Raw genomic sequence first — 15,099 nt, 5'->3', positions numbered from 1 at the left:
GAAATCTTTAGAGACTAAGTCAATTATGAAATTCAAAACTGAGATTGATTTTTGTTATTCAAGGGTATTGAAGTTTCCAAATGAAGATGGGTAGGTAGAGTTAAGATCTACCATGATCTAATTGTATAGCAGGATTGAATCGCCTACTCATGTTTTTGTAGTTTGGCTTGCCATATGCAAGTCAGACCATTTCTAGCTGGCAGTTATGAAGGTTTGCAACCATTTAAGTTCCGAAGCAACAAAGCCCATCTGATTAGAGCATATTTAAACAGTCTATAAAAATTAATTCTCTTCGATCTGTTAAGTTCCCATAATAAGTATTTTTAATCCCTAGCAAGAAATCTACCTCTTTAATCTTGTTTATGGCGGATCAACTAAATAATTTAACAAGTCGTTGCATTTAAAATGAATTCACTGTCTATCGTGTTAATGTACATAGAGGTTAGGTTTTTTTCGCTAAGGCTGTCAAAAGAAACTCAATGATGACGGTATATTTCCTGCCTCACTCCTGTTGCTGTAGCTGCGAGCGGGTGTTGTCACTGACCCGACCAATTCCGAGCAGCCTCTTGCCAGTTGCCATGCGCCTTTAAGAAACGGCGGCCTCTGATTGGAGCGGGCTCCCCCCCCACCCTCCCCCCCAGCCCCCAGCCTCTTACCCCCCCCCCCCCCTCCCCCGACGGTTAGTCAGAGGCGAAGCTGCCGAATGAAGGAGGGGAATGAGGCTCTGGAGAGAAAGTGGTTGCTATTTGCTCGCTTCACTTCATAGCTGCGCGATCCAATAGATCATTTAAGATGGCCAAGGACGTGTTTCTGCTGCGCTCGGCCAGGACTCCGGTGATTATTAAGCAGGAGCCCGACGACGATTCGGACGCTGACGAGCCCAATTTGAAGAAGTCGGACGAGCTGCAGATCATCCACAGCGGGCATTTCATGGTGTCGTCCCCGCACCGCGAGCACCCTCCCAAGAAAGGCTACGATTTCGACACCGTCAACAAACAGACATGTCAGACCTATTGCTTCGGGAAGTACAGCACGTCCCACCTCTCCATCGACGCATCCCTGACCAAGCTGTTCGAGTGCATGACTCTGGCGTACAGGTGAGAGGAGGCCGCAAGGTATAAAGTGCCGCCTGTAACCTTAGACCCTGGGCTTTGTTTTCCGAGTGGTTTGTCAGGGGGTGGGGGTGGGGGTGGGGGTGGGGGAAGGGGCCGCAAGTAACTTGATACCCATCTTTGTTTTTCCCTTTCAGCACCCGCGGAGATTTGGGCGTCATGAGCTATTTTTAGACGCTTTGGCGAGATCCCGTTCCTTTTCCTAGGCCCCATCAAGCTGAAATAAAATAAATAAAATCTGCAGCGTGACTTTTCACTGCCCAGTCTCTCCCTGGAGGTTTGGACTCGAGTTTATTTGAGGAGAGGGGAGTCCTATTTTCAAAAATCGTAGCTCTAATATGGTTGAAATTGTAATTTCGAAGCTGTCGTTTTAAAAGTCATTATATGAACTCTGCTCTAGTTTAGAGCTTTATAGAATCATAAAAGGAAGCCATTCTTTCCATCGTGGCAGTGCGGAATCTTTGAAAGAGTTATACAATTTGCCCCACTCTCCTGCCCTTTTTCTATAGGCCTAAGTTATTTTTCTTGTTCTCGCATTTTATCTAATTCCTTGTTGAAGGTTACAGTTGAATCCTCTTCCTCCACTTTTTCAGTCAATGCATTCCAGATCATCATAACCACGCTTAAGAAAAAAAAAATCATTTTTGGTCCTTTTACAATTGCCTTAAACGTGTGCATTTTATTTTTTAAATCATTTGGTGAAATTGGATGCTTTTTAAAAAAAAAAGAAATACAGCATTTTGGGTCTGGAAGTTATCACAGTTGGTTGGATCACACTTTTGTTTAATCACCCTTGACTTCAGTTCGTTAATACTTTTTTCCCAAAAAATGGAATGAGGCTATTTTGATAATTATATTAAAAACAGCTTGATATAAAGTGCATTTGAGGAAGAATGTTTGAAAATTGAAAATGATCTTCCTAGCAGCATTTATTGTGAAGATGTTAAGGTTCTTGGAGATCCTAGTCTATTTTAGCACTTGTGCTTGTATTCTGCCTTGAACTTTGTTTTTATCAAAAGCCTTGGAGCAATAGGGGTTCATTGACCTTGAGTATTGTAAATTGCATGCTTTTGAAATTGACCTTTGCTGCAACACTGTAGAAAACATTCCAACAATGGACTTAATAAGAAATAACATGTTGTATAACTGCTTTACATTTAAGTTCTGAAGAGACATAGACATATGGCGGGGGGTGGGGAGAACTGGCAGGTGGAATTCAGTTTGCAGAAGTGTGAGATCATCTACTTGGATCCGTGAAAAACAAATCAAAATATTTTCCTTGTGGCGAGAGACTAGGAACTGTGGGAGAGCAAAGAGATATGGAAATCCACATACATAAATCAGTTAGAAAAAGTAATCCAAAATCATAATGGAATGTTGGCCTTTAACTCAATGAAGTTATGTTTCAGTTGTACAGAGCCTTAATCACATTCCATCTGGAATACTGTGTTCAATTTTATCCACTAAGCCACACATTGGCTTGGAGGGGTGCAGTCCAGATTCACCAGCGTTTAAAGCATTAAACTAGAAGGGTAGATGGAGCTATTTCCTCTGGAGGAATAACAGGGAGCATCATAAAATTAGAACTAGGCCATTTGGGAATGAAATTGGGAAGTGTTTTTTTCACACGCAGAGAGTGGAAATCTGGAATTCTGTCCTCCCAAAAGGATAAATTGAAATTTACAAGACTGATTGATGGATACTGTAGATTGCGGCGTATAAATAAACCTTTGAAGCCTCCAATCCCTCCAAAAATGGGTCATTTTATACGTTGAGTATAAAATGTGAACCGCTAGTTTTGATGTAGGTGATTGCCATTTTCTAATATGAGAAAAAAACATAATACCACACATTATCGATTCCATAACTTCACTCCATCTTCATCCATCCAACTGTTATCATGGAACAAATACACAAACTCCTGCAGGGAACTTGATTTTCAACATGGTTTTTCATTTTAAAATTACCATAAGCTTTAATTTTGTCTTGACAGCCATACAGACTAGTACCACCATGAATCTTGTCTTCTCATGCGCTGTTGTTTTCACTAGACCTGTTTTTTTGAACCTTTCCACTTCACAGTTTAGTTGCTGGGCATATCAAAATTCATGGGCATTTCATTCATGTTGCCAATGTAACTTGATGGGTACTTGTGTTTTCGCTGTTGTCAAATAATGAATCGTTGGAAACTGGTAATTTTGGTGTCAAGATAGTTTGGTATTCTCTGAGCAACCTGGGCTTTCTGCCGCAACATTTTTGGTCATAAAGCAGGTACACCAACTAACTGTTGGCCTGAAATCTTTTGCTGGACTTTGGTTTGACTTAGTCCACTTAAGTGTGTATATACGCATTGCATTTCTGGTGATGACTTTTGAGGACTTATTCCGATATATGCTGCTTAAGATCAAGTTAGTGGCTGGTCCCTCTTCTGATGGTGCATTTGGTCTTGGTGCATTTCTTCAGGGCTAATTTCTCCTCCTCCCGTTCTCACGCCAGTTTTTCACTAACACCGAATCCCCTCGCTGCAGTACAGTTATTTGACAAGTGGAGCAAATGTTACGACTTAGCTTGAAAACAGCTTTGTACTTTATTCTTCTTGTCGGAGGACCCATTTCTGTTTGTCATTCACCGCATATGGTCTGTTCTGTCTGGGTGCCTCTTAAACTCCTGCACATCTCCTTGGCAGCATGGCCCATATCACCTGCTTGATCCCGTGCACCGGCTTATAAGGTGAGTAAAACATGCATTTCTAAGGTGAAAAACTGAGACTGACTCTTAATGTGAGTATAGTATTTCTTAGCAGAAAATGGGTTGACTTATACGCCGAGTATAGACCTAAACATGGTTTTTAGTGCCGAAAATATGGGGTCGTCTTATAAGGTTGACTTATAAGGATATCAAGGCGTTTGGATTAAAGTTACAGATCAACCATGATCACATGGAATGGCTGAACAGGCTTGAGGGTTTGAATGGCATATTCTGTTTCAGATTTTGGATAAATAATCTGGGCCTTTAGTGCGAGTTTAAATACTTTGCAACTGTCTATAGAGTTATAATCTGCTCTAATATTTGTTCAGAATGTACAGTTGAGGAAGGCCATTTAGCTGTTCTGTTCAAAAACGCCCTACACCGCCTCCATCACAATGTTCAACTATTTCAAGAAAATTATTCCAGCCTTTTGCCTCCACGTGAAAGTCTACTGTATGGTGTGTGCTTTGTTGTGTGAAGTATTTCCTGACTAGAGCCTAAATAGACCTTTTACCAGCTTGAGCTTGTAACTCGCAGATGCCCCTTGTTCTACTGTTGTAATTTAGTTTAAAAGTAGTGTTTTAGATTTACTGTTTCTGCTTTGTTTACTACTGCCTAACCTGAATGAATGAGTTTGGATTTATAAAGTGTCTACCATGAACAAAGTGCTTTACAGAGAATGGATCATTTTTTGACGTGTTGTCACTGTTGTAATATTAAAAAGATCACATCTCGGTTTGAAAAGCGTTCAAATTACTTTTCTTAACTCAGTTCTCTGGTGTTATCATCAATCTATGACTTCTCTCTGAACTGCATTGAGGGGGTGAATTGTTTCCCTTTATGGGTCCATCTCACTTGAGCTGGAATGCTTTGCTGTTCCATTCCGAATGTTCACTTAACAGCCAAAGCTCGTTTTCAGCTGATGGTACCTGTGTTAGAATATTAGTTGAGGCTGAAATTTGTTCTTGGGCTCTATAAAAGGTGATCCAATTTCCTTTTGCTGTGAAGGTTCTTGTAGCTGTTGCCCACTTAAGGAAAAAAATATTTGTGTCTCTGATATTTCATAGCCAACAGTATAGTTGGATCTGGTGTGATAATTCTAAAACAGCTGCTAAGTGATCCCCAAGATTTGTCCTTCTACCAGAGCCAAATATTATGGTTCTTGGGTAAAGACAGAAGATGCTCAGCAAGTCTGGCAGCATTCGTGGAGAGAGAAACAGAGTTAATGTTTCAGGTCGATGACCTTTCATTGGAATTGTTCTTGCGATAGGTCTTCGATTTGAAAAGTTAACTCTGTTTCTCTCTCCATGATGCTGCCAGGCTTGCTGAGTATTCCCAGCATCTTCTTTCTTCATTTACCCTTCTATCCTTTTCAAATAACAAATCTGACCAGGCAAGTGCTAAGACGAAGGGATTTGGAGCTGGATGTATATGAATGTAAGTACTTGTCCTGAGATTTCGCTAATCATTTTAGATTTATTTGATTTCCTTTCAACCACATTTTACTATTTAAATTTGCAACTTGTACTATTAAATTTATAACATAACGTAGTTTTTTTGTGCGTTATGATGCAGTATGCAGTGACTGGTTGAGATTATCTTAGAATTTGTAGGTGTGAAATTAGAGTTAATGGTGTCTTTCAATTAAAAAGGTCAAAACTGGGAAGCCATAAGCCCAAGATGCATGGCATTTCCAAGACTGAAGAGTAAAAAATGTGCAAACTGGGCTATGTGATAACCCCAAGCTTGGTATTACTGAGTTAAAAGCCTGAAGAGATTTTAGGAGAGATGAAATGAGGAAGGTGAGGAATTCCGTAGTTTTGTGCTCCTGGGAATACCAGCCATAGTAATATCAGTAAGATAGATAAAGGTTACGTGAGAGAGATATTACTATGTTGGAGCAAACTACAACTAATGCGTTGGCTATGGAATATTGCAAAGACACATGAAGAAGCTTTTTCCCCTCTTTAGGGAAGTAAATATTACAAGCATTTTGATGTAGTGACAGCAACAGAAAATTGAATTCCCTTTTATTGAGCCCAATTTCAAATTTCAACCTCAACCATCAACCAACCTTGACTAACTTCAGCTGAAATTTTGCAGAGTACAGGTACTTTTGTTCACCAGAGGGTGACGTCATGACATGATGGACAGTGACAAAGTTACGTTGTACTGCATGACTGTATAGGCAGATGTTGTAAATTGTTTTACTGATGAATGTTATAGTGTGTGGTTATCTAATACTTTGTTTCATAGAGTTTCTAAGAACAATTTCTGGAAGAATGAAAGAACATAAAAAAAATAGGAGAGTATCCACAGCCCTATGGGTTAGAGAATTCCAAAGATTAACAATCCTCTGAGTGAAGAAAATTTTCAGTCTGATCCCTTATCTTGAAACTGAAAGCCCTGATTCTAGACTCACCCGCAAAAGTGAGTAACCTCTTGGTATCTACCCTTTCAAGCCTTCTCAGAATTTTACATGTTTAAATGCGATCACCTCACCCTTCTAGGCAATATAGACCCAGTCTACTCAGTCTCTCCTCATAAGACAATTTCCTCATCCCAGGAGTCACTCCTCCCATGCACTCCCTCTGAGCCAATTAGATCTTTCCTTCGGTAAGGACACTAAAACTGTACACAGTACTCCATTCTGTACCAGTGGTGAGTGGGAATATATTTAGTATCCCTGTAATAAAATATAAAAATAGCTGATCATCTCAGCATGTTAAGTGGTTCACTGCTAGGCAGATAAAAGAAATTACACTTGTTTCTATGGGAGGAAGAGTTTAAGATGACCTTTTGTCAGACAGCTCACTAAAACAAATCATTACAATATTAGGATTAGGCTATGAAAGCAGAAGTTTTGACAGCAAATGGCTGACGGCTTAGGCCAAACATAATTTATTCTATCCAAAAAAAAAATGTACATTTTAATAGCTACATCAGATAAATGGGAGGGTTTAGCATTGAACTGGTGTAAATTTGATAACATTTGGGCTGAGACATAAAATGTTTAATGCACAATATTTTAAAGTATCCAAATTAATAAATATGTTTGTGGTTAATACCCAGTTATCATTTGGAAAATAAAACCAGATCTTTCTTTTTCCTGGTTCTGTTTTTTGAGTTCAGCTTTTTTCTTCTTTGCAGCCTAGAGGATTGTAAGGTTTAAACTTGGCATTACTTTATCAGTGCTTCATGATTACTTACCTTTTTTATGCTGGATGTTGTCTTATATAATGAGACCTTGGCTTTCACCTCGGTGTCTCAATAAGCAAGGACAACCTTGGGAAAAGAACATAAATGACACTGGTACTGACTTACAAAAAACAACTGATTGCAACTGATCCTATGCCCTTTCTCACCCAATAACCCTCCATAAGATCATAAGACATAGGAGCAGAAATTAGGCCATTCGGCCCAGCTAGTCTGCTCCGCCATTCAATCATGGCGGATAAGCTTCTCAACCCCATTCTCCCGTCTTCTCCCCGTAACCTTTGATCCCCTTACCAATCAAGAACCTATCTCGATCTTAAATACACTCAATGACCTGGCCTCCACAGCCTTCTGTGGCAATGAATTCCATAGATTCACCACTCTCTGGCTAAAGAAGTTTCTCCTCATCTCTGTTCTAAAAGGTCTTCCCTTTACTCTGAGTCTGTCCCCTCGGGTCCTAGTCTCTCCTACTAATGGAAACATCTTCCCCACGTCCACTCTATCCAGGCCTTTCAGTATTGTGTAGGTTTCAATCAGATCCTCCCTCATCCTTCTAAACTCCATCGAGTAGAGACCCAGAGTCCTCAAACGTTCCTCATATGTTAAGCCTTTCATTCCTGGGATCATTCTCATGAACCTCCTCTGGACCCTCTCCAGGGCCAGCACATCCTTCCTGAGATACGGGGCCCAAAATTGCACACAATATTCTAAATGTGGTCTGACCAGAGCCTTATAAAGCCTCAGCAGCACATCCCTGCTTTTATATTCTAGTCCTCTCGAAGTAAATGCCTACATTGCATTTGCCTTCCTAACTACCGCATCAACCTGCAAGTTAATCTTAAGAGAATCCTGGACTAGGACTCCCAAGTCCCTTTGCACTCCAGATTTCTGAATTCTCTCCCCATTTAGAAAATAGTCTATGCCTCTATTCTTCCTACCAAAGTGCATGACCTCACACTTGCCCACGTTGTATTCCATCTGCCACTTCTTTGCCCATTCTCCTAACCTGTCTAAATCCTTCTGCAGCCTCCCCGTCTCCTCAATACTACCTGTCCCTCCACCTATCTTTGTATCATCTGCAAACTTAGCCAGGATGCCCTCAGTTCCTTCATCTAGATCATTAATGTATAAATAAAAAGTTGTGGTCCCAACACTGACCCCTGCGGAACTCCACTAGTCACCGGCCGCCATCCTGAGAAGCACCTCCTTATCCCCACTCTTTGCCTGCTACCAGACAGCCAATCTTCTATCCATGCCAGTACCTTGCCTCTAACACCATGGGCTCTTATCTTACCGAGCAGCCTCCTGTGCGGCACCTTGTCAAAGGCCTTCTGGAAGTCCAAGTAGATAACATCCATTGGCTTTCCTTTGTCTAACCAGCTCATTACCTCCTCAAAGAATTCTAACAAATTTGTCAGGCATGACCTCCCCTTGATGAAACCATGCTGACTTTGCCCTATTTTACCATGCACTTCCAAGTATTCTGAAATCTCATCCTTAATAATGGACTCTAAAATCTTACCAGCGACCGAGGTCAGGCTAATCGGCCTGTAATTTCCCGTCTTTTGCCTCACTCCCTTCTTAAACAGGGGGGTTACATTAGCGATTTTCCAGTCCTCTGTGACCCTCCCTGACTCGGGTGATTCCTGAAAGATCACCACTAATGCCTCCACTATCTCTTCAGCTATCTCCTTCAGAACTCTGGGGTGTAATCCATCTGGTCCAGGTGATTTATCCACCTTCAGACCTTTCAGTTTTCCTAGCACCTTCTCCTTGGTAATGACCACCATACTCACCTCTGCCCCCCGACTCTCTTGAACTTTGGGGATGTCACTCGTGTCTTCCACCGTGAAGACTGACGCAAAGTACCTATTCAGTTCCTCCGCCATTTCTTTGTTCCCCACTACTACTTCTCCAGTGTCACTTTCCAGCGGCTCAATGTCCACTTTTGCCTCTCTCTTACCCTTTATATATCTAAAAAAACTCTTGCAATCTTCTTTTATATTACTGGCTAGTTTACCCTCATATTTAATCTTCTCCCTCCTTATTTCTTTTTTAGTTGTCCTCTGTTGGTCTTTGTAGGCTTCCCAATCCCCTGGTTTCCCACTGCTCTTCGCCACATTGTATGCTTTCTCTTTAGCTTTTATGCTGTCCCTGACTTCCCTTGTCAGCCATGGTTGCCTCGTCCTCCCTTTAGTATGCTTCTTTCTAGGGATGAATTTTTGCTGTCTCCCCCAAATTACTCCCAGAAACTCCTGCCATTGCTGTTCCAATGTCTATCCTGCTCGGCTCATTTCCCAGTCAATTCTGGCCAGCTCCTCCCTCATGCCTCTGTAGTTGCCTTTATTCAACTGTAATACCGTTACATCTGATTCCAGCTTTTTCCTCTCAAATTGCAGGGTAAATTCTTTCATATTATGGTCACTTCCTCCTAAGGGTTCCTTCACCTTAAGCTCCCCTATCAAATCTGCCTCATTACACATCGCTAAATCTAGAATTGCCTGTTCCCTATTGGGCTCCACCACAAGCTGCTCCAAAAAGCCATCTCGTAGACATTCTACAAATTCCTTTTCTTGGGATCCACTACCAACCTGATTTTCCCAGCCTACCTGCATATTGAAATTCCCCATGATCACTGTAACCTTGCCTTTCTTACACACCTTTTCTATCTCCTGGTGTATCTTGTGCCCTTATCCTGACTACTGTTCGGAGGCCTGTACATAACTCTCATTATGGTTTTTTTTACCTTTGCGGTTCCTCAACTCTACCCACACAGATTCTACATCATCTGACCCTGCGTCGTTTCTTGCTATCGATTTAATTTCATTTCTTATTAACAAAGCAACCCCACCCCCTCTGCCAACCTGCCTATCTTTTCGATAGGATGTATATCCTTGGATATTTAGCTCCCAATCCTGATCCCCTTGCAGCCATGTCTCCGTGATGCCCACCACATCATACCTGCCAATTTCAATCTGCGCCACAAGCTCATTTACCTTATTTCGTATACTGCGTGCATTCAGATACAACACCTTCAGTCCTGTATTTCCCGTCCCCCTTCTCATTGTTGTCCTTTTATCTGATGTACTTGAAGTAAGATTCCTAGCCCTTTCCAAACACTCTGTCCTATTTTGTGTTTTGGAGACTTTAATAACCTCTCCTGGGCTCTCCCTTTCAGTTTTTTCATAATTTTCCATGAAGTTGAATCCACACCCCCACATGCTAACCTGCTGCTTTGTTTCCCATTAGTCATACTTCTTGGAGTTTTGCCCTTCCCTTCCCCCCCACTTTCTAGTTTAAAGTCCTGTTGACCACCCTATTTACCCTTTTCACTAGAACATTGGTCCCAGATCGGTTCAGGTGGAGACCGACCCAACGGTACAGATCCCGCCCTGCTGCTTTACTGGTTGGTTATCCAATGTAACCTTGTTGATTGTGCAGTTATCTTTAACTGTACTGCTGTTGAGATCCATATCTCAGTATAATAACACACGTATAATTGTGGCCTTCTGAACCATTGCATAAACAGGGGTTTGCAATGTGACTGGGTTGATTTATACATGTAAATCACACTATTGAAAACTGTAAACATTTAACAAAAATAACATGCATAGTTAGGGGTCTTTGCCAGCAAACATTATTAAATTCCAATCAGTTGGTTTACATTGTGCATTGTTAAGTAAGAAAGAAATTCGGTCTGAACCCAGTGTATACATAAATAGGTTTCAAGTATGGGGGGAGGGGGGATTGTTCAACATATGAAAACTTTTAATGAAAAATTTTATAAAAATAGATATTCAGAAGAACTGGAAAGCAGAAACCTTACTTGAATGATGAGTGTTCGAGGTACATAGATGGATAGCTTCGCCTATAGGTTTATGTTAATTGTCTGATTATCTTTTTCTATTTTCCCTCCTCCTTTCCCGCAGGACATTAGTTCGGGTATGATTCCATAAATGGCAGGTGTCGCATCTTACTGAATGGCCATTCTTCTTGGCAGCCTAGATAGTGAATATTGCAAGATGAGCTAGATCCTGCTCTCATCTAACATCGACATACACAAGGTTTACTGAATAGAGATCAGAAGCAGACAAAATAGCTAAAATTTCATAACCCTGGGACTGGGACCAATTTTAGAACCACATTTGTCACCCTAACTGACAGCAGCTAAATCAGAACACTCAGTCTGTCATCCATCAGAAAGCTCAGTCTGTGTTTTCTGGTTGTGAACCGTTGGGATGTTTAACTTAAAAAGTAGAGCCATTAAACTTTCTCAAATCCAGCTATGTTTTCAGCCATGGCTCAGTTGGTAGCAGTCTCATTTGAGTCTCAAGGTTCCGGGTTTAAGTTTTACTTCAGGACTTGAGCACAAAAATCTAGGCTGACACTTCAGTACAGCACAGGGAATGTTGTACTGTTGGAGGGGCTGTCTTTTGGATGAGGCATTAAACCAAGTCCCTATCTGCTTGCTAATGTGGCTATAAAAGATCCCACGGCATTATTTCGAAGAAGAGTAGGGGAGTTATCCCTGATATCCTGGCCTCCCTCAATCAACATCACAAAAACATTATCCGGTCATTATCACCGCTGTTGTGGGAGTTTATTGTGCACAAATTGGCTGCTGTGTTTCCTATATTACAGCAGTGACTACGCTTCAGAAATGTTTTTTTGGCTGCAAAGTGCTTTCAGATATCGGATGTTTGTGAAAAGTGCCAAAGAAATGCAAGACTTTCTTTTTTTTTTGAGATTGAAAGGTTCGTTTCTGTTGTGTGCCCTCTTGTTATCCCAAAGTTTTATTTCTGCCCTCTTGGTTCAGCTCTTTTTGAATGGGCATGCCTACATTTTTTTCTGCTTCCATTTCAGCTGGACTATGTTGCTTTTGAATTAAATTGTTTGTTGAAAGTGATCCTGCTTCAATGTTAGAAAATGGAAGTAACCTTCAAAATCAAAATGCTGACTGCTATTGACCTAGAACCAGGATCACTTGCTTTTCTGTCAGTTTAGTAGGCCTATTTTTGTCAGCTGTATTTCCTTAGTTAGCAAGTGATGATTTTGGATAGGGTTTTGATGCCTAGCTTGTGATTTGACTGAGGAGGGAAAGTTTCAAAACTTTTGTAAATATAGTGCTTTCAGATTGCTTTCAGATTCCATTGTAAAGTAAATCGAGACAGGAATATTGTTACATAAACTAATGGAAATAGCAAAAGAAAATCTGTAGACAACTAATGAGAAAACGGAAATGGTGACCTGAAGTAATAGAAAAAAAATTGAGATTAAAGCCAACTGAAGTAGCGTGTTGAAGCTCTGACAGTATGTAATTCTTTCTCCCACGCAGGGTGTGTTCTTGATCTTAACTCTGTTGATTGGATGTTGGTCACAGTCTCCATGGTGTTTAAAAGAAAATTAAAGGGCAAGTCACCCAAAGCCATTCTTGTACATTTTCTATTGGCCAACCCCAGGTGGTATTAAGATTGGCTGAGTGGGGGAGGGGAGTTCCAAATCTCATTGTTGGTTAAGAAATTAACATGAGACGAGACTTAAATAGTGAGGGAAAACTAAATTGGAAAGAAACATTTAAACAAAGCATGGGAAAACTTTCTTCGGGGGAAATATGGACATCAGGCAAAACTTACTTGACTGCATGCTGAAGTTTGATGCTAATGGCTTTGATTTACTTAGTGTTTTATAGTGAGCATGCATTAATATTTGCTGATGTGCTGCTTTTTATCCAGTTGACTGAAGTCACCTATGAGATTCACAGCACTTTGGCATCAACTTTTATTTTCAAAAACCTGGCTTTAAATATGTTTGGCGCAAAGTGTTGCTTTACAAAACAATTAGTTTGAGGATTTGCACTAGAAATTCATGGTTAGGCCACAGCTGGAATTTTGTGTACAGTTCTGATCACCACATTACATGAAGGACATAATTGCTCAGGAGAGAATGAAGAGGAGATTTACAAGAATGTCGTCAGGGCTTGAAAATTGCGGCTATGAGGACAGATTGGGAAGGCTTGTGGTGTTTTCCTTGGAACAGAGGAGGCTTAGGGGTGGCCTAATTGAGGTGTACAAAATTATGAGGGGTCTAGATAGGGTAGACAGGAAATACTTATTTTCCCTAGCTGAGGATCAGTTACCAGGGGGGCATAGATTATAAGGTGATTGGTAGAAGGAGGGGACATGAGGAAAAACTTTTTCACCTAGAGGGTGGCAGGCGTCTGGAATTCACGGCCTAAGTTGGTGGTTAAGGCTAAAACGCTCAACTCATTTGAAAGGTTCTTGGATCTGCATCTGAAGCGCTGTAACCTGCAAGGCTACAGACCAGGTGCTGGAAAGTGGGATTAAAATGAGCGGCTAGTTTTTTCTCTCTTTGGCCAGCACAGGCAGGCTGAATGGCCTTTTTTTCTGCACCATAATTTTTCTATGGCTCTATCTGCATTTATGCTTTCATCAGAAAGTTTAAAAAAAAATTGTCTACTTATAACTTGTTTTTTCCATTGTTTGTTATGCTTTTATGCTCAGACTGTGTTTTAGTTAGATGTTATTTAAAAGTGGCATTAAGCCTTCATGATATTTTGAGCCATACATTGTATTTGCATTTATGGATTTTTAAAGCCTTTGCTTTACGTTTTTCCATAACATCCATAAGCTTTTGCCATACAATTAATTGCTTTTTTTCAAAACAAATTGCAGTCACTTTCACTAGGTGAGCTGAGGCTATCGTAGAATGAATTGAGATGCAAGGATATGGAAATGGTAGTCCATTTTAGTGGGTTAGTCTGCATTGCAAGGACTAGCAGAAAATTGGCAAGTGTTCCACATTCTACTGGATTGTAAATGTATTCGTTGCTGCAAGTTTGTTAGTGTATTAAAGAAAGAAAGTAGTTGCATAGCACCTTTCTCATCCTCCAGGCATCCCAAAAAGCCTTGCAGCTTTTGAAGTATAATCCATGTTATCAAGGCAAATAGAACAACCAGTTTGCATTAGTAAAGTCCCACAAACACCAGTACGGTAATTGAACAGTTAATCGGTTTTTGCAGTGGTTTTGCTTGAAGGATAAATGTTAACCAGAGTAATTGGTCAATAGCACTGCTCTTCGTTTACAATATTGAGATCTCCCATGCTCACTTACACAGGTAGATGAGGCATTCAATTTGATGCTAGATCTGTGGTGGGCTGAATCTTTATTTCCTTGGTTCTGTTTCAGCAGAATAAGCAGACACGTCATTTATCAAGATTTTCCCTTACTAAGGATTGAGTGCGAAAATAGCGTCCTGGAATTGAAACATTTCTGATATGCATTAGATTTGGAATTTATTGTTAACATAAAAGATTGACTTGCATGTGTGAGGATGGTGCTTTGTGATAATGCAAAATGTTGAGGACAAACAGTTGCACAAAAGTTGCGAAGAGTGAACAGAGTTCAAATCAGGAGTTCTAGGCTTTTACAAAGTTGTTTTCATTGGTGGTGTAATGTCTGATATTTTGTTCAGCTAACTTCTCATGAATGGCAGTATACTCAAACAAACTGTGTTGGACAGTTGTTTGCTTAGCAGTTGAAGCTTGCAAAGCTTTCGTATTAATTCACAATGGATTATCAATATAAAAAATTGCAGTAATTGCATCTGTTAATTTTTGAGACATATTAGGTGACTTGAGCTACTGACCTCATCTGGATCAGAAAGGAAACCATATTTAAGTAGATATATCTGTGCCATGATATTTGGTTGTACTGTTTATCTAGAACTTGTGTTGTAACAACTGGTATAAATTACTCCTACAGGAAGCAGAAGCCAAATCTTTAATGTTGTCCTATGTAAAAGGATTCCTTTCACTACCTCTGTTCCAAAAGTGAAATATGGCCATAATGTTTACCACACAACCCCATTGCCCAAATGACTGGAGTTCTGTCCAGCATCTCTCAGATATTTAGAATTATTTTTGGCTGAGACTATCATGTGCCCTATGATATAAAGGCACCAATCACTCATAAGAGATTGTGCAAACACTTGGGTTCATTTTT

At 40.5% G+C, this 15,099-nt stretch overlaps 1 protein-coding gene across 2 annotated transcripts in view; it reads left to right on the top strand.

The window, feature by feature from the left end:
• Positions 1 to 683: 683 nt before the first annotated feature.
• The window catches only part of mlxip (MLX interacting protein), a 97,390-nt gene continuing 82,974 nt past the window's right edge, over positions 684 to 15,099 (top strand). For both annotated transcript variants that reach the window (XM_078554141.1, XM_078554142.1), the window contains exon 1: positions 684 to 1,097. In XM_078554141.1, coding sequence (XP_078410267.1) covers positions 793 to 1,097 — 305 coding nt within the window. In that variant the 5' untranslated portion in view covers positions 684 to 792. The remainder of the gene's footprint in view (positions 1,098 to 15,099) is intronic.

The sequence above is a fragment of the Cetorhinus maximus genome, chromosome 12 (assembly GCF_964194155.1).
Source record: "Cetorhinus maximus chromosome 12, sCetMax3.hap1.1, whole genome shotgun sequence".
Taxonomy (NCBI): domain Eukaryota; kingdom Metazoa; phylum Chordata; class Chondrichthyes; order Lamniformes; family Cetorhinidae; genus Cetorhinus; species Cetorhinus maximus.
The sequence above is the reverse complement of the archived record's forward strand: the minus strand, read 5'-3'. Positions and strand labels throughout refer to the sequence as shown.